Raw genomic sequence first — 18,438 nt, forward strand, 5'->3', positions numbered from 1 at the left:
GGCAAGGCCAAGAGGCACAAGGCACAACCTCCTGTTGGGGGTGCCCCTGCCCCACATATTTAAACCTGAGGACTGACTCAGTGCTGCTACTGTGGCAAGGGCACCAGGCAGATACAATCTAAGGAGGGCAAGGCCAGCTCTGGTTGGAGGAAGAAGCATCCCTCCTTTTGAAAATACAGAAAATTCACACGGTCAAGGACACAGCTTAGAAACAAACCCACTTTAATTGGTAGCGTACACAGAGATCTGGGGCAGCGGGGACATCACGGGGTGGGACCAGGCCACACACCTGTCCTGGCCATGATACCCATCTGCTGAGAGGGTTCAGGCTGGGGCCAAACGAGGGCACAGAAGCGGGGTCAGAGTTGCTGCCTGGAGCAGCAAGTGCCAGGGTAGAGGTACAGAGTTTGCGGCATGGGAGTTGGGGTATGTGTGTATCTTCGTGTTCACCTGTACACGGACATACCTTGGAGTGACATACACAGAAGTTACAGGCGTCCCCAAGGACTGAGCTAGAGAGAGGGTCAGGGGAAAATACCTCCAGTTTCTGAAGGCGCCCCCCCCCCACCTCCCTGGGGGGCTGAGGAAGCTTCACACTAAGCCCTGCTTCTGCCACTCACAGCTTGCTGTGTGTGGGCTGGAGCCAGTGAGAGTTACTCACCCTCTCTGGGCCTTGGAAAGATTCACCAGATGATCACTATGATTCCTCGTAGCCTTAAATCTCAGTATTTTAAAGGAGATTAGGATACAAAATGTATGTGTTAAGGGCTTCTGACAAGACCTTTGGTCTACAGGTGCCACACCTGGTATGCAGCTGTCTAGAGCCAGGTACGAGGAAGGGACCCGCAAGGAGCCTTCCCACCTACCTCTCCGGGCTCAGCTCCCTCCTGCATCTCCCCCCCAACAGCGGTGAGCCCACAGGGCAGTGGGGCGGGGAGGCAGGGGTGGGCACAGGCCATGCGGGTGAGGGAACAGGCCAAGGGAACAAGCCCAGGCTGGGGAAAGGCCTGGCCTGGGGGGAATAAAGTGCACTGCTCACCCTCTTTGTTTCCTAGCACACAGTGGACCCAGCACCCGACAGATGCTCAATTAATGCTTGAGGAACGAGCACAGTAGAAGACGGCCTTGCAGTTCTAGGCAGAGCTCTGCCCTGAACCGGGTGGGGTGGGCTGGGCTGCGGCCTGCCACGCCCCGACCCCCGGGGTCTCAGCCGCCTCCTCTGTGACACGGGGTGGGGTGGGGGGATATGGGGGTGGGGTGGGGCCCGGGCGCAGCAGCCCCTGCCCGCCCCGTCTGCGCGAGTGTAAACTGTGAAGCTCAGAACCGAGGGCAGTGTCCAGCTGCAGGGAGGCCGGGTCGGCCGGGGGCGGGGGCGGGGGCTGCCCCCACAGAGGCAGCGGGTCTAGCCGGGCCGGGGCCTGGCCCAAGAGGCGGGGAGGCTTTACAGTACAAGGATTTCCGTTCCTACAGCTACTGCACGACGTGAGGACAGCGGGACGCAGGACAGCAGGAACTGCAAAGCACACCCGCGGACGCAGGCAGGAGGCGGAGGGAGGCGGTGCCGCGGCGGGCGCGGTCTGGGGCGTGGCCACGCCCCTCTCCCAACACCTGGCCGCGGGGGCTCGTCGTCAGGGACGCCGGGGGGACAGTGGGGGGACGGGGAGGGGGCGGGGGCTCGGGTCCCGCACAGTGGAGACCTCTCCCACCTGGCTCCGGGCTCGTCCCCCCTGACTGTTCCAGGATGCTCCGTCAAGGTAGGGAGTCTGGCCCCTCCGCCGACCCCAAGGACGGGCCAGCTCCGGCTCCGAGTCCAGACGTCTCCCAACCTTGTTTGCGGCCCCGCACGGAGGAGCTGAAAGCCGGGGGGGGGGGGGGGGGGGGGGGACTCTGAAAAGCAGAATCAGGGGAAGTGGCGAGAAGGCGGCAGAACCTACAGAGGTCAGAGGCTGGGGTCCCCCAGTCTGGCGCCAGGGCCCTTCGCACGGCCGTCGGGGTGTCGGGGTGTCGGGGTCTCGTTAGGCAGGGTGGGGGAGGACGCGGGCAGCGGGCATCTGGGGCCGCCTCGCGAACGCACTGCCCATGCCCCACCCCCGCGTCCCTCCTGCTCACTGGATGGTGCATTTGTCCCGCTCGCGGGCCTGGCCCTCCCGAAGGACCTTGGCTTTGATGTACTTGAGGTCACTGTTGACACTCGGGCGGCGGGCAAAGGGTGACACCATGCCATAGGCACCCATGTCCTTGACCCGCCGCATGCAGAAGGGCCTGGGGTGGAAGGCGTCGCCGTACTGCACGGAGATCTTGCGGTGCAGGGCCGGGCTCATCTCGTGGGGCAGCTTGGCCATGCTGAAGAGCCCGTAGAACATCTCGTCCACGTTGGTGTTCTTCTTGGCCGACACCTCGAAGTAGGCGCAGTTCTCGTCCCCGGACACCAGCAGCTCGGCCTCGGTACTGGGCACCTGGCGGCACAGCTCGCTGTGGTCGTTCTTGTTGCCACAGATGACCATGGGCAGCTCGGCCGCCTCCTTGGTCTTGTTCTTCAGACAGGACTTCACCTCCAGGATCTGCTTCTGGAGGCGCTTGACCTCATCGAAGGACTCCCGGTTATCCAGGCTGAACACCAGGATGAAGACATCACCTGTGGAGAGAGAGACCCCAGGCAGTGAGGCCACGGGGGTTCCTGACCAGCCCCTCTCAGTCACTGACTCAACCCTTCCCACAAGCCTGTGGGGCAGTCACTGCTCTCCCCATTTTCCAGGGCAGGATGCTGAGACCCAGAGGGTTAAAGCCCTTGCTCAAGGTCATGTTGCTAATGTGTGGCTCAGCCTGGCTCAGACACAGTTAATTCCCCCGACATTTCCCTGCAGAGCTGGAGATGGAGTGAGTGGCTTGCGAATTTGTGTAGACTATGTTAGAATAATAATAATAAATATGATTTTCATGACTGTAGGGGTCTTGCCCGACTTGTTCCATGCACATCACCCAGGCCTGGAATCGTAGGAACTCAGAGTGCTGGCACCTGGCTGGCCTAAGGTTTATATCTGGCCCCTGCCACTTGCTGGCCGCGCAGCCTGGGGCAGGTCAGGCCACCTCTCTAAACCTTAGTTTTCCCCATCTGCCCCATGTGGATGAAATAGAGCTTCTTTACCAGATAATGAATGGGAAGTGACACATGCTCAGAGGTATTGAGAGCCAGGGTGGGACATATGCCTCATGCCGACTTTCCTCCCAGACTCCTCCCCAAACCTCTGCTTCCTGGTATAGGTGAGCAAAAAGAGGCTCAGGAAGGGTGAACAACCTGTCCAAGACCACACAGCGTGAGCATGGCTAGGCCAGGATGTTGACCTGCTACTGTTCTTGCCCAGCCAGTGCCTGGCATACGCAGGTGCTCTCTGCTTCTTGAATAAATCAGGGATGAGTAAGTGAGTGCTAGCCTCCAAGACTCCCTGCTTCAACTCACTGCGTCACTCAAGGCAGGTCTTTGGGTATGAAACAGGCCATGTAGGGGTCACAGGGGGTGGCGGGGCGAGCGAGTGGGCAGTGCCTGCATCTCTGGATGTTAGCACAGGGGTTACAAGCTCATGCTCAAACTTTGGCTTCAACTCGTTAAGAACCTGTGGGGAGATGTCAAAAATCCCTGTTTCCCAGATAAGGAAACTGAAGCTCAGTGGTGTCGGTGACTGGCCTGCATTCTGGAGAGGAGAATCCAACAAGTCTAGCTTCTGGCAGCATGGCTGCCTCCTCTCTGGGGACCCCCGGGGCACACCATTTGTCCCCCCATAACAGCACATGCCATAATCAGAACCATGCTCCAGCCAATGGTATGCCCTTCACCATGTGCTCTGGGGCAGAAGGAGAGAGACAGTGTCACCTTGACCTCATCTCCCAGCACCCAGCACACAGTGGGTGTCCATAAAGCTGGGTGAAAGTGCGGGATGAGATGGGAAGAATAGAGGTGGGGGCCACTGAGAGAAGCACTTGCAAGGTGGCCCCTGCCTGGCAATTGTGTCTATCTGGGCTGCCAACCTGCCAACCCCCTGTCCCATTAGGCTAATCCCGGGCCCCTGAGGACTCGGCGGCCTTGACATATTCAAATGCAAGATCGCGATGCCAAGCTTCAGAGACAGCCTGGCTGGCAGCTGGAAAGAGTGCTGGCAGCAGAATTAATGGCTTTCAGAATTTCCTGCGCACCAGCACCAGGTTGGAAAATGAGGCACTGGCTAGGGAGTGAAAAGAAGCAAGCACGCAGCAGACAGATGTGCTCCGAATCGTAAGTGCACGTTCAAAAGAGATGGACAAAAGCCCTCCCTGTTACAAAGATGATTCAAATATAAAGGTCAGTGTGTTCGTGGGGGGTCCGGAAATGTCCCCACCGGACCGATAGAGCAGCCGCCTCCAGGGAGGGGATGGGAGCCTGCAGTTGGGGACACACGTCAAGGGGGCATCTTTAGCCTTATCCGTGTTTACAGGAGGGTGTGTTTGCATATCGTTGGTATCATTAAAAATTAATTTTGGAAATATGCACACGGTCCTCCTCCACACCTCCGTCCCTCCCTCACTCTGATGTTAGCCTTATTTTTTTTAAAGATTTTATTTATTTACTTGAGAAAGAGTATACATGAGAGAGAGAGAACCCTCCAGCAGTGGAGAGGGTCAGTGGGAGAGAGAGAAGCAGGCTCCCCATCGAGCAGTGAACCCGATGCAGGACTCAATCTCAGAACCCTGAGACGTGACCTGAGCTGAAGGCAGCCACTTAACCCACTGAGCCACCCAGGTGCCCCTGATATTAGCCTGTTTTATATTGGGGGGCACCCAGTCCCCTCCCCAAGGCAAGGAGAGCTGACATCCCTGCAACACCCACCATGTTCCGGGAGGGTCCCCACAGCCACACAGGGTGGGGGGAAGGGGTGAAGCAAGCTGATGTGTGCTGTGCAGCTGGGGAGACTGAGACTCAGAGCTCCGGTCATACATTGGAACCCCCAAGTGGTGGAGTCAGGACTGGGGCCCAGGTCAACCGAGGGCTCCTTCCATTCACACGCTGCCTCTACAAAATATGGGGCCGGGGGTGTGATCTGGGTCGGATGGTCAGCAAGGACAGCCTACAAGAAGAAGCCACCTGCCCCAGGGGCTCCAGAAGGGGGCATGGCCAGATTGTGGAGGCGGGAGTGCACACGGTGTAGGCTGCTTGGTGCAAGTGCATCTCCATCTGGGAGGTTATTTTAGTGATGGAAACGGGGGTACTTGCTCATTCCTCCCCATCATCACTGACCAGCAGTGGGAGAAGTGCGGCTCAGGAAAGGACTGCATAGCCCGGAGCAGGCACTCTAGACGCTGGGTTGACTTAAGACCAGGGTTTACTGAGCACTTACTATCCGTTCACCAAGCACTTCCGCTGTATTAACTCCTTTACTTTTCACAGTGATCTGGGGGGTGGGCGCTGATGTGATGCTCTCATAGGGAGGAAACTGAGCCACAGATAAAGTCACTTGCCCGGAGGTACAAAGCCAGGGAGCTGCTGGCCCAGGCAGACGGTTTCTGGCCTGCCCTCTCAGCCACCGCGCAAAGCTGCCTGAGTAAATGCAAATGATGGCCCAGTCCCACGTCTCCACCACCCCCTCCGAACCCTGGACCATCTGCCTTCCCTCCCCACCATTCCCAGCAGGGCCACGAGACTAGGGGACAGCTCAGCAGTGGAGGGTAAGAACCAGACAGCCAGGGACTCACTCCGACCTGAAAGGCAGCGCTGAGGTTCTCGATCCACAGCCAGACAGAACGGAATTCGGGGCCCGGCTCGGGCAGCAACCCTCTCTGACCCTCAAGGGTGCCAGGGGCCTCACTAAGAGTTTCCCTTCAGGCGGCAGACACGCACAGCGCCCTGCGGGCCATCCGGCGCCCACGCCCACCCCGGGCACCCACCTGTGAGGATGGAGAGCCTGCGCATGGCAGGGAACGGGTGGTTGCCGGACGTGTCCAGGATGTCCAGCTGGTACATGTCACCTCGGATGTTGTAGACCTTGCGGTGGAAGTCCTCGATGGTGGGCGTGTACTGGTCCTCGAAGCGGCCGTTGAGGAAGCGGGACACGATGGAGCTCTTGCCCACGCGCGAGGCGCCCAGCACCACCATGCGGTACGAGTTCTTGGCGGGCACGCTGAGCGTGCAGTTCCCGCTGGACACGGTCTTCATCATGGCTCGGGTCTGCGGCGCGGAGCGGGGCGCAGGCGTCAGGAGGCCCTGGACCCGGCCCTGCAGCCTCTTGCTGGCAGCCTTGGCCTCCTCTGCGTGGCTCCGGTCCAGGCGTGCGTTTTCGGCCTGTAAGATGGGCACGTTAGACTCGGGGGCTCTAGCAGGCCTCGAGCTCCGCCTGCCCCTTCATTCATGGCCTCTCCCGCCTCCTTCCTCCTCATCCACCCGCCACACATGTGCTCATCTGCCCTGGCGTCTGTTCACCCCTTGTCTGTTCTGGACCAGGACGGCCAGGGGGCTTCCTCCTCACTTCACCCTGGCTCCCCGCTGCTCCTGCGCGAGCAAGTCACTTATGTTCCCTGGGAGTCACTTGTCTCATCTATAAAAGGGGCTGTTGCATGTGGTGAGGTCGCAAAACGTTAACTCCTGCTAGAACCTGATCCCTCCCTGGTCCTCCGGTCCAGAGCAGGAGCACTCTGGCCTCCCCGGACTGTGACTGCAGGGCCTGACCTGGGGAAGGCGCTAGGCCTAGGGGTGCGGTGGCCTCTCAGCCCTTCCCAGAATCAGGGAAAAGGCCACATCCAGACCACATCCTCCCCACCCAGGGCCCCGTGATTTCACCCCCAGGCCCTGGGGGTTTGCTCACTTCCAGGAGAGCCAGAGGCCTGGACTAGGGGATGTGGGGCAGAGAAAGGACCCATGAACAACCCAAGTTCCTCAGAGCTCCAAGGGTTCATGGCTCTGGGGTGTACCCCTCACTTTCCAGGGGGACTTCTTGGCCTTGTGCAAGAGACTGCAAAGGGTCCCGGCCCCAAAGCCCAAATGGAAATAAATAACCCCCAGGGCCCCAGCAGGCCCACCCCAAAGGCAGCCACAGCCCCGCCACCCTCCCTCCCTAGGTCAGCACCCAGCAGAATCCGCTGACAATCCCTGAGCCCACCGCTCCTTTGGAGCTCGGCTGAGATCTGCCTCCACTTCTTAGCTCGTGCTAGTCACTCTGCCAGAACACCCTCTTCTCTTTATGTTTCAGGGCCTGGCTCATATACCACCTCCTCTCTGAAGGCTTCTCTGGCTCCCTACCCCACCCCACCCCAGCAGGAATCCCTCCCCTCTCTAGAGAAGAGGAACTACAAATGGATACAGGCCTGCTGGAATATCGATTCCCCTCTGCCCTCAGCCTGCTGCCACACACAGTTGTGCAGGCTGGGCACTGCACAAGGAACCCAGCTAGGTGGGAAGGTGAGGGCTGTCTTGGTGGAGTTCATCTGCCCAGAGAAGGCACCTTTTTTCAATGTGCGCTGGGAGCTGTATGTGCCAGCTCCCACTGGTCCCCACCCCTGGCTGCTCCAGCTCGGGAGCCTGGAATGCCTCCTCCACTCACCTCAAGGCTCTCTCCAACATCAGAATGTTCTCTGTCTGCCATTATACCAAGAGACCAGAGGTGGAGAGACCTCCTGTGCGTGAGTCTCCTGGCATCCATCCTGTTCAGGGCATTCAGGCATCTGTGTCTGCCCGCCCTGCCCAACGGAGAGCCACTGTGCAGCACACCAGCTCTCAAAAATACCTTTTTAGAAAGCTTTTATTGGTAGCGTTTATCAACCTCCGTGGCACACACATTCCCCCCATGGCCAATTGCAAGCTACCAAGAGGATCTCAACGAAAGAATTGCCAACAGATGCACACAATAAGCCGCTCAGCACACTGCCGACCCTAAGCCTGGAGCCCTGGCAATCACCACTAACCAAGCCCCTGCCGTGTGCCGAGCACTGTGCTAAGTTTAGAACAATAAGGGGAGCTGACATTTACCTTGCAGCCAATATATGCCAGAGTGTTCTAAGCGCTGAACGTGTAACCCCTCACTCCAGCTCTCAGTAACCCCAGAAGGTAGGTGGTGTTACCCCAGTTTACAGGGGATGGTACAGAGGTAAATTAAGTTAACCACTCATGGTTACACAGCCAGGAACCAGCGAAGGAGAGATCTGAGCCCAGGCAGTCTGCCCCACGCAGGGGAGCCTCCTCGCCACCTCCCTGCGAGGAAGATATTATCTGCCCATTTCACAAATAAAGAACCTGATACTTAAAAGACTCCATGACCGGCCAGTGTTGTTAATAAAGGAGCCAGCACAGTGACTCTGAGACTAAGACCCCCACCTCCCCAGCTAATTCATGCCTGCAGCCATCTCTCAAGTTATCCAACAGGATTTCAATGCCAGGTACACCACAGATGCTCAATAAATGATCCACGAGTGAATGAAGCAAAAAGGTCTGCCTTTGGAGCTCACCAGAAGCTTCCTTCTGAGGTCCTGATCCCCAACCCCCCATCCCTGGCCTGGCTGACCCAGGTGCTGCCCTGAGTGTCTCTGTGCTCTGGACACACCTGTGGGTGCCCAGTGGGGAGAGCGCTGAAGGCTTCTCAGTCTCCTCTGGGGCTGGCAAGCCAGCCTGGGCCTTCAGGGGAGATGGATGGGGGGCAGCAGGGTTGACCCCACACCATGACAGCGCCACCCCCCCCCCAGCCCCTCTGCAGGGAGTTTGACTCTGCTATGATCACCTCTGTCTAGACAGAGAGGGAAGGAGGCCAGCAGCCCCCGGGGACCATGTTTGTCTCCATCAGCGCCTGCCCAGCTTCTAGCCCGGAGCTCCTGGTACAGACGTGCTAGGATCGGTGGCTGAACGGGTCTGAGGAAGTCAGAGAGAAGAGGCCGAGAGTCAGGGAGGAGACAGGGTGTCAGAAAAAGAGGCAAAGGGGGGCGGGGAGGTAGTGGCTTTCTTCCCCGAGAGAAGACTGTGAGTCTTCACATGGCCTGAGGCACGTGGGGCTGCGTGAGACACCCAGACACCTGGACGCCAGGTGACAGGGCTGCCTTGAGCCCCACCTGCTCCCGCATCTTCTTTCCCTCCCCTCCCCCAGAGGAGGCCCTGCGGGCAGCTGTGGGCATAGCCTCTCCCCTCCGCTGCCTGCTGTCCTCGGCCAGGCCGCCCCCAGGCTGCGCTGGGCAGACGGACATCAGAGTGCCAGGGGCCCTTCAAGCACTGAGCCCAACCCTAGAGGCTCAGACGGTGGTTGGGGGACACAGAACCACTGGCAGCACAGGAACCCACATGCGAATTCTGGGACTCTCAGCTGACCCCACCCTGGGGCCATTCTTAGGGCACCCGGGAGGCAGAAAGTCCCAGGGCGGCGAGAGAGTGGAGCCCCCTCGGGGGAACAGTAGCCGTAGCCACGGGAGCTCTCGTCATGCTGGGTGCTGTGTCCCACGATCCAATGACTGCACCACAGTCCAGTCAAGAGCAGCCCACCATCCATCCGCTGGACTGATGGGGACACTGGAGATCCGCGAGGCTGAGTCACTTGCCCCAGTTCACGCAGACGACCGGCCAGGCCAGGATTACAATTAGGCTGATTGGGCTCCAAAGCCTGGGCTCTCACCTCCATAAAAGCCTACCCTACCCCCTGGCCAAAAACAGTGCCTGACTCAGTGAAGCCTCAGCTGGTGTCAGGCAGAGGAATGACCCCTGAGGCCTATTACATTCTGGTTCCCTCTCCCGCCCCACAGGCAGCTGGGGGCAGGCACTCTGCCTGGGACTAACCCCCAAACCTTGCCCAGCCAACTCCCAGCCAAAGGCATTTTCCCCCTACTTCTCCCTTAAGCCCCTCGCCCAGGGCCTGCCTGGAAGATGGAGGGGATCAGATGGACATCAGGACAAGAGTCTGGACAGGTCCTTCTCCCTGTGAGTCCCCCAGGCTTGTTCCACTGCACCGGCACCCCACCCCCATCCCTCCCACACACCTCAAGCCTCTTCATCAGCACACATGCCAGCCTCTCTGGACACACACGTTATTCTCTGGGCAGCTCGGGATGGTAGAAAGCAGCCAGGCATTGGCTTCCAGAAGACCAGCCCTGCCTCTCACCAGCTCAGCGCCCTTGGGCAAATGGTCTTGCCCGGTGAGGCTGGTCATCTATCAAAGGGGTATCATAGAAACAAACCCGTGCGGTGGCCCGGATTGTTCAGTGAGAAGTCAAGAGGCTAATACAGCTCCTGGCACACAGCAAGAGAGTTCCTTTGAGGCACCCTGTCTTGGCATTCAAGGGGCTGCCTGGAATGGCCAGGTGGGGTGAGACTAGAGTGTGGGCAGAGGACCTGGGGGACCCCATCTTGTCACGGTGACGCCAGGATAAGCCTGAATCATAGGCTCCTGAGCTGGCTGTCCCTTCCCAGCCTGGCCTCCTATCTGCCATGAATTCTGAACATCCTTCATCACCCTCCCAGGGTAGGGGACAAAGGGAGAAGAGGTCAGAGAGAGCCCCTTGCAGGCCCTCGGGCCAGCTGAATACAGGAAACATTTCCAGGGAAAAGAAGTATCCAGGAAACTTATTCCCTGCACCAACCCCCACTCCTCAAAAAAAAAAAAAGCTCAAGGAACACTGGACAGAAAGGTATTCCTTAATCTTCCCCCCTCCTTGAGCCTGTGTCCTAATATTTAAATGGCTTTTGCCCTAGGTCCCTTCAATGGAAAGCTCCTAGCAACACATCTAGCACATAGTAGCGGCTCAGTAAGTCTTTCCTACCTGGACTAAGTAAAGGGCCTAGCACTCAGCCTGACACATAGTAGGTGCTCACCTAATACCATTTTCTCCAGATATATAAAGTTGCCTATCAGTAGTAGGTGCTCGATCAGTTTAACTTTCATTTCACGTAAAGTCATGTAAACCTTTCGAGTCATGTAGAGCTTCCTCTGGCCTTCCCCCCACAAGCCTCAAACGTTTCTTCCTGGCTTCCCCCATTTCAGCCAGCTCCCCGGTTCCTGCTCTGTTGGGGTGTCTCTTTCCTACCTGAGAATGGCGGGCTGGGCCTCTGGCACAGCCTGGAGGGCTGCCTGGAAGCGCCTGGAGCCGCGGGGGACCGCTTGCCTGTCTGGTCACCACCGCCGCCGCCGCCGAGGCTTCCAGAGTCTCCAGCGGCTCCTCGGTCACTGCGCCGGGCTCCTCCTCTGCGCGGCTCCGGGCGCCGGGCTGGGCGCGGCCGGGCGAGTGGACGTGGGGAGCCGGTGCCCCATGGGTGGGTTCCGAGGGCTCGGCGGGGCCTGGGCGCCGGGCGGGCTCGGGCTCGCCGCCGCCGGCCCTGCCCTGCCCCGGCCCGGGGGACTCCTGCTGAGCCAGGTGCCCGGAGGCGCGGGGACGTCCGATCCCGGGGTCCCCGCCTCGGTCTCCGGGGCTGGGGGAGGGCGCTAGGGGCGACTCCGGGGCTCAACGAGGGTCCTTGGAGGTCCCGGCGGGTGCGCGCGAGTGTGCGCGTCCCGAGTGGGCGAACCCGGGCTGGCCCCCTGTGCCACCTCCGCCCGCGCCAAACGGGGTCGCTCGGTTTGGGGGTGCTGCCCGGCGCGCCGCGGCCTCCTCCTCTGCCTGCGGCTCTGCAGCTCTCCCCGCGCCGCGCGGTCGGCTCCTTTCTCCCTGCGAGGCGACGCCAGCAGCTGGAGGAGGAGCAGGGCGCTGAGCTCCGCGCGCGTGTGGGAGGGGGCCTTGAACGCCGCCCCAAGGTTTCGCACGTAGCTGCGAGTTAGCCTGAAACCGCGCGCCCTCCCACCTCGCCTCCTCCGGCCCTCGGAGGAGGCGAACTTTCTGCGGGCCCAAGCTCCTCCCTCCCTCCCTCTCCGGGAGGCGGACGCCCCCCTCTCCGGCGGGGCGAGGTCGATGGTCCCTCCGGAAAGCGGTCGCAGCCCGGCCTCCCGGGGGCGGGCCCAGCGCAGAAGCCCACCGGGCCCGGGCGCTCCCTGCCGCGCCTGCGATCGTCCCTCCGGGAGCCGTCGCGCGGCGCCCCCCGCCCCCTCCGCGGCCCGCGAGCAGCCGGTCCCGCCGCCCCGCGCCCGCCTTCCCCCGCGCCCGGTCCCGGCGCTGCGCTCGGCCAATGGGCGGCGGGTCCCGCGGCCCGGCCCCGCCCCCCGCCCCGCCCCGCCCGGGCGCCGCAGCCTGGCGCTCCGCGTGCCCTGGCGCGTGGGGCCGGCGGGGGGGGGGGGGGTGCGGGGGCCGGGGGCCGGGGGCCCGGGGGGGAGCCGGGGGCGGGGGGCGCCGCGAGCGCTCGGAGGCTGACGTCTGCACGCGCGTTCGCGCGCACACCGCGCCGGCCGCAGGTGACCGCGAGGGTCCCGCCGCCGTTCGCCCGGGGCCCCCGCGCCCTCCCCCATCGCGGAAATGCCCGATGCCCTGCGGGTGCCCGCGTGAGCCCCGCACGTGCCGCCGGGGGTGGGCGCGCAGGCACCTTGGCCTCCCGCCGCCGGGGCGCAGGTCTGTGCGCGCAGGGCGGGGAGAGCACTGCAGAGAGAGCCTCGCTGCGGATAAGCCGCCGCCTTGGGCATCCACCTCCAGTCTCCCCGCCTTGAACTAGGGCGGACTGACGTCGTTCCTATTGGGCCATACCTAGACACCACTTATTTCTTAGTATTTTCTTAAGTTCAAGACCCGCTCTCCCCCCAACACATTTTTTTAGAGGATCGTTATATCACTGCCTTAAATGGGAAGCCAGTATCACTTGCCATAAATAGAAGGTAAGAGTAAAAATAAACACAACGGAAACAAACCAAGGTTATTAAATTCTAGTGCAGAACTGGCGTGCCGAAGCTTGAGATGTGCCCCCAGTGAAAGAAGGGAGACGGGCGAAGTTTGGAGAGGTGTTAAAGACCTATTAGCACCCACCAGGGACTTCTTCCATCATGCTTTCCGGAGGCTGAAAGAGAAGATTCTCACTGTGTGATGCGGTGAAGGCGCACGCACTGTGTATCAAACCGAATTTTGTATCAGCCAGAGACCCGTCCATCACTTGCAGAACCCGGGACCTGAGCGTGTCTGCCAATCCTCCCTCCTCTACCAGACCTCTCCTCCCACTTCACAGTGGACCTGAGGGTGGTGAGGGTGAGGGTCTGAGCGGCACCAAGCTGAGGGGCCAGCTCCACTCCGTGAGAGACTGACGTTCAAGTCCTGCCCCTGTAGCCCCTCAAATATTTGGCCCTGGGCCAGTCATGTTTCCATGGCTGGCCAGTCTTCAAGGACCAGATGGAGTCACAAAGGGCTGCCCTGTATGGTTGTGTGGTTGTGCAGCTCAAGGACACTTAGCTAAGGAAACTCCGCTTGTGCTTTCTTCTGGGCCTTGGTTGTGTCGCCTATAAAATGGGTACGATATGCTAGGTCCACAGTGACAAAAGTGCTGAAATAGACTTTGATTATAGAAAGTGGCTTGCTCTGCTTTGTCCCTGTGTGGTCTTGAGATTCTGTAGGAATGTCAACCAGAGAACGTGGGGCAGGTGGAGGAAGGACTAGGTGGAGTGTGTGGCACTTCCATTACTTGATTGTGTTTAATCCCCCCATCAGAAGATGTGCAACCTGGGCTAAGGCTAAGGGATGTGCCCCACGTCACCCAGCCAGCAAGTGGCAGGATCCCAGCCCGGCACTTTCCACATCCAGACTTTGCTTCTAGGAACTGGCTTCAGCCCAGGAGGGCTTGTGCTCAGCACACAGAGGCTGGGAGCCTTGAGCTGGCTGTAAGCTTGACAGCACGAGGCAGGCAGGGTGTCATGCTTCCCCAGAAAGGCTGAGGTCAGAGGCACTCAGGCCATCGGGCCAGTTCTCCCACTCTCATCCGGGAAATGTGGCAGGCGGCTAGCTCTGAGCCGACCCAAGACCCATTACTTGCTGCTTCAGCCCCATCCTCCACTCAGCCGGTCACGCTCTATGGACCATGTCTTGAGCCTTGCTGCACACGGAGCTGCCCGGCCCTGGGAGACCCACCTGCTCCTGCCCCTACCCCTGCCCCTCCTCAAATGCAGAATGGCTTAGTCAATAAGCAGGTGCACATAAGGGATCGATGCCCAAAGAAGCTTCACGTGGCAACAGCACACTTCCCAGTGTCCCCACTGTCCTATCCTCCTTCCCCTGCTCATTCGCCTCACCATCTCACGTGGTCCATTTGTTGCAGTTATCACCTCGCTTACTGGGGTCCCTGTATCCCCCCTCATAATCCATGACCACTTTAATCTTTTTCAAAAATATGCTGCCACCTGCTCAAGAGTTGTTATGGCTCAAGACATAAAATCTAAACTCCTGAGTCCAGCGTGCAAAGTCTCTAACTGGGATATAGCCCCCATCATGTCCCATCATCAGCCTGCATTTCAGCTAAATGAAACCACCTCCAGGTTCCTGAAGAAGTTGGGATTTCCCTCCTCCAGGCCTTTGTGTGTCAGATCCCTCTATCTGGGATAACTTTTTCCCTATCTTTACCCAGTGAACTTCTACAAATCCCTCAAAGTGTGGTGTTTACACCTCTCCCCACAAACCCTCCTAGACTTTCCAGTGGTGTGAGTGGCATCCTCTTCTGGGATCCCATGGCAAAAACAAAAATAAAAACAAACCCAAACCATTCCTTTACAGCCTCAGTTTCTTTACCTGTAAAGTGGGTGTTATAGTGACTATCTTATGCATTGTTGGGAGGATTAAAATATACTATAAAGTGCCTCACACTGGGGCTCTTGCATACAGTAGCCTTCACCATGACTACTTCCTTTATGGCCTGTGTCACATCCTCCTTACATTTTGGACACATGCCTCATCATCCCCATTAACACGTGAGCTCCTTGCAGTGGGGACAGAGCCTGATTCATCTTTGTAGTCTCACATCATTAAGGGCAGCATCTTACACGTTGTGAGTTTTTAATAAATGCTTATTGAATTGTGTGCAGCTCAACAGCCGCAGAGCAGAAGCGATGCACAAGCTCTCCTTGGAAACAAGAGGAAGGGAGGGCAGACACAGTGAGGCAGAGTTCCATTTAGTTCTCCTAACAGCCCCACTTACAGAAGGGGAAACTGAGGCTCAAGGAGGCTGTTCAGAGCCAGGCCGCTAGTGGGAGGGATCTGAAAGACATTTCTCCAAAGGGAAATAATGAGTTAGCCCAATCCACGTCCTGTCACATCCCCGGCTGCTTTTCTAGAACAGTGGTTCCTATCCCTGGCAGAGCATAAAAATCACCCTGGGGGAGGCTTAGATGATAACAAAGCCCAGGCTCCTGCTCAGAGGCACTGATTTAATTGCTCTGGTGTTAGGCTTGATATCCACACTGTTTAAAGCTCTCCCAGGTGATTCTAATGTGCAGCCTGGTTTGCTCAGTGGTAGAGCAGTGGTTCTCAAAGTTTGGTCCCTGGACCAGCAGCATTAGCACTATCCAGAACTTGTTAGAAATATGGGTCCTGGATGGCTCAGTTGATTAAGCATCTGCTTTTGGCTCAGGTCTTTATCCCAGGGTCCTGAGATCGATCCCCATACCGCACTCCCCGCTCAGGAGGGAGTCTGCTTCTCCCTCTGCCTCTCCCCCTGCTTGTGCTCTGTGTGTATGTGTTAAAACAAATAAAATCTTAAAAAAATAATTAAAAAAAAAGAAATACAGGTGTCACCCCAGACCCACTGAATGGGAAGATCTGAGGCAAGGTCTAACCATCTGGGTTTTAGCTAGCCCTCCCAGTAATTCTGGTGCATGCCAAAGTTTGAGAAGCACTGATTAGCAGATTAGAATTGGTAAAACCTAATTAGCCGTCATGTGGCCCAATCTTTCCCACTATAGGTGACTCCAGTGCTTTGTAGCTCTGGTTGTTTTGTTTTTGTTTAAGATTTTTTTATTTATTTGAGAGAAAGAAAGAGAGCACAACAGGGGGAGTGGCAGAAGGAGAGGGAGAAGCAGGCTCCCAGCTGAGCAGGAAGCCCAATGACATGGGGCTCTATCCCAGGACTCCGGGATTATGACCTGAGCCAAAGGCAGGTGCTTAATTGACTGAGCTACCCAGGCACCCCCTAGCACTAATTTTTATACAAATGAGGAAAGTTGCTTCTTTCGGGAAGAAGCAGAACTTCTCTAAGGCTCACAGCTTTGGTGGGCAGGGGAAGGGGAGGAGAATAAGCTGAATTTCCTTAGCTAAGAGCCCTTGAGCCAGTGAGCAACCTGCACAACCATACAGGGCAGCCCCTTGTGACCTCATCTAGTCCTTGAAGAATGTGCCACAAGATAGTTTTGCAGGGAGCAGTGATGACCAGGAAAACATGATCATACAGCAGATCTACCCAGGCTAATGGTGTAGCCAGGAAAGAAATAGCCAGAATGGACCACAGGCTTTCAATCATAATAAGAACCATTCCTAAAGTCCCTACTTCTCTCAGGTACTGGGTTGGCCCGTGTAACTACAAGAACCCATTTTAGTCAGGCCACCACCCTATGAGAGGGTAGCACGATTAGCCTCATTTGTAGGTGAGGAGGCTGGGAAGGACCTCATTGGCTCAAAGATGTCTGGGCAAAGAAGCAACAGAACTTGCGCTGGAGTCAATTTGCTTGACAGCAGTGACCGCCTTGGGTAGGGTTGACTCTCCCATACAGCAGCAACCACAGCTGCTCATGTGCGTGAAAACGATCATGGCACGATCTCCATGGGTGCTCCCCGTTAAGTACGCAGGGCAGTAGTTTGTTCCCATTGTACAGGGGAGGGAACTGAAGCTCAGAGATGTGCAGTGATTTGTCCAAAGTCACTTGACTAGTAAGGGCGGAGCCTGGACTGAAAAACACATGAGTCTTTGAAACAAGTAGTCCTTATCTTTTAATGATATCTTATCATCTTCTTAAAGCTTGGCCTGGATATGCTCATCCATCCATCCATGTATCCATCCAACATCATTGTCATCATCTCCACCTCCATCATCTCCAACTACATCATCACCTCCATCCTCATCATCATCACCATCACCACCACCATCATCACCATCACCACCACCATAACCATCTCCCAAGCCAATGAAATTTCTGCTCCTCTCTGGATGTTTATCAGGCCCTTGGCCTTGACCTGGTGTGGTCCAGATGGAGACATAAAGGGAACACAACTTGTTTTAGCCTTGCCCCTTGGACAAGGCTCTACAAGTGTCTTCTTCATCCTTCATCATATTTAAGCTTCCTACAGCCCCAGGAAGCATGCAGAGCAAAAACGTTACATGGAAGAGCAGCTGAGAGGCAGGAGAGGTTCAACGGCAACGGGAGAACAACAGATCTTCTAGCCTAATATTTGTCAACCGTTTCCTTTATGCCAAGCTCAGGTCAGGGAGGCTGGTCCTGCTCTAAGCTTGATGCACCAATTAACTCATTTGACCTTCTCAATAACCCTATGAAGAGTATCTTATCCCTGTTTCCCAGATAAGGAAACTGAGGCTCAGAGAGGTTAAGTGGGCCAAGGTCACTCAGCTCTTATTGGTGGAGCTGGGATCCTGAATCTGTGTGGGACTCTAAAATCAGTGCTCTCTCCATGGTAGGAAGTCATCTCCAGTGCAGCATTCTGACTGCACCTCTGGGATCAACACCTCCTGATTCCGACCTGGAATCTACCCTGGGCCCTTCTCCCCAGGGGGTGTCAAAGACCCTAGGGGTTAGCACAATTTTCCAGATTCCGACAGCCAACTGGGCTGCTGGTCTGGCAGCTCTTGTCTACAGAGAAGGTGCCTGTAAACCCTCAATTCGAGAGAGACTGAGGGAGACCAGGCCACAGGGGCTCAGCCAAACGCCGCGCAGCTCAGCAGCCTGGCTCCAGAGTCCACTTGCGTCTCTGGCACTACTGTCTCTGAGCAATGGGATTCTCACTTTCACCTTCTGCCCCTCCCTGTCACCACTGGCCACACCTGCATTTGCCCTTACGAGCCAGCTGTGGTAGAAAGGGTACAAGCTTGGCCACCAAGCCGTCTGGCTCTGTCTCTCACCTCATTCCGCTCAGGGACAAGGTAGTTCTCTCTGTGCCTCAGTTGTCTCATCTGTCAAGGAGGCTGTGGTGAAGACTCATCCATTCCATCATCCAGTCATTCAACAAACGCTCGGAGACCACTGGACTAGGAGCCTAAATCTAGCAGAGGAGGCAGGGATCCTGAGTGGAGGAGTTTGCCTGGAGTCAACCAGGGAAAGCGTGTTTCAGGCAGAAGACACAGTACGCAAAAGCCAGGGAGAGAACGCGTGAACGAGTGGCCCATTTGAAGAACTAAAATACACACCCAGATCGACGTGGAAGTGGGAAGAGGGAAAATCGCACAAGAGGAGGCTCAGAGGAGAAGCAGGGGCCAGACATGCCTGGCAGCACTTGGCACACAGTGGGCACTCGATCGAGGCGAGTTGCCTTCCCCTGGGCCCAGAGCGGAACCCCCTGCGCCAGGCCATGCTGATGCTCGCAGAGCACGGGGACTCTGCTTCCTCTCTC

At 57.6% G+C, this 18,438-nt stretch overlaps 1 protein-coding gene across 1 annotated transcript; it reads right to left on the minus strand.

Annotated features, from left to right (window-relative positions):
- Positions 1-205: 205 nt before the first annotated feature.
- Positions 206-11,398, minus strand: RASD2 (RASD family member 2). The gene is made up of 3 exons (XM_072844126.1): positions 11,017-11,398; positions 5,914-6,307; positions 206-2,635 (listed from the first exon to the last, which is right to left on the minus strand). Exons 2-3 carry the CDS (start codon positions 6,182-6,184, stop codon positions 2,106-2,108), a joined length of 801 nt encoding a protein of 266 aa, XP_072700227.1. The 5' UTR covers positions 6,185-6,307; positions 11,017-11,398; the 3' UTR covers positions 206-2,105.
- Positions 11,399-18,438: the final 7,040 nt, after the last annotated feature.

Source organism: Canis lupus, chromosome 11 (genome assembly GCF_048164855.1).
Source record: "Canis lupus baileyi chromosome 11, mCanLup2.hap1, whole genome shotgun sequence".
In the NCBI taxonomy this organism is placed as follows: domain Eukaryota; kingdom Metazoa; phylum Chordata; class Mammalia; order Carnivora; family Canidae; genus Canis; species Canis lupus.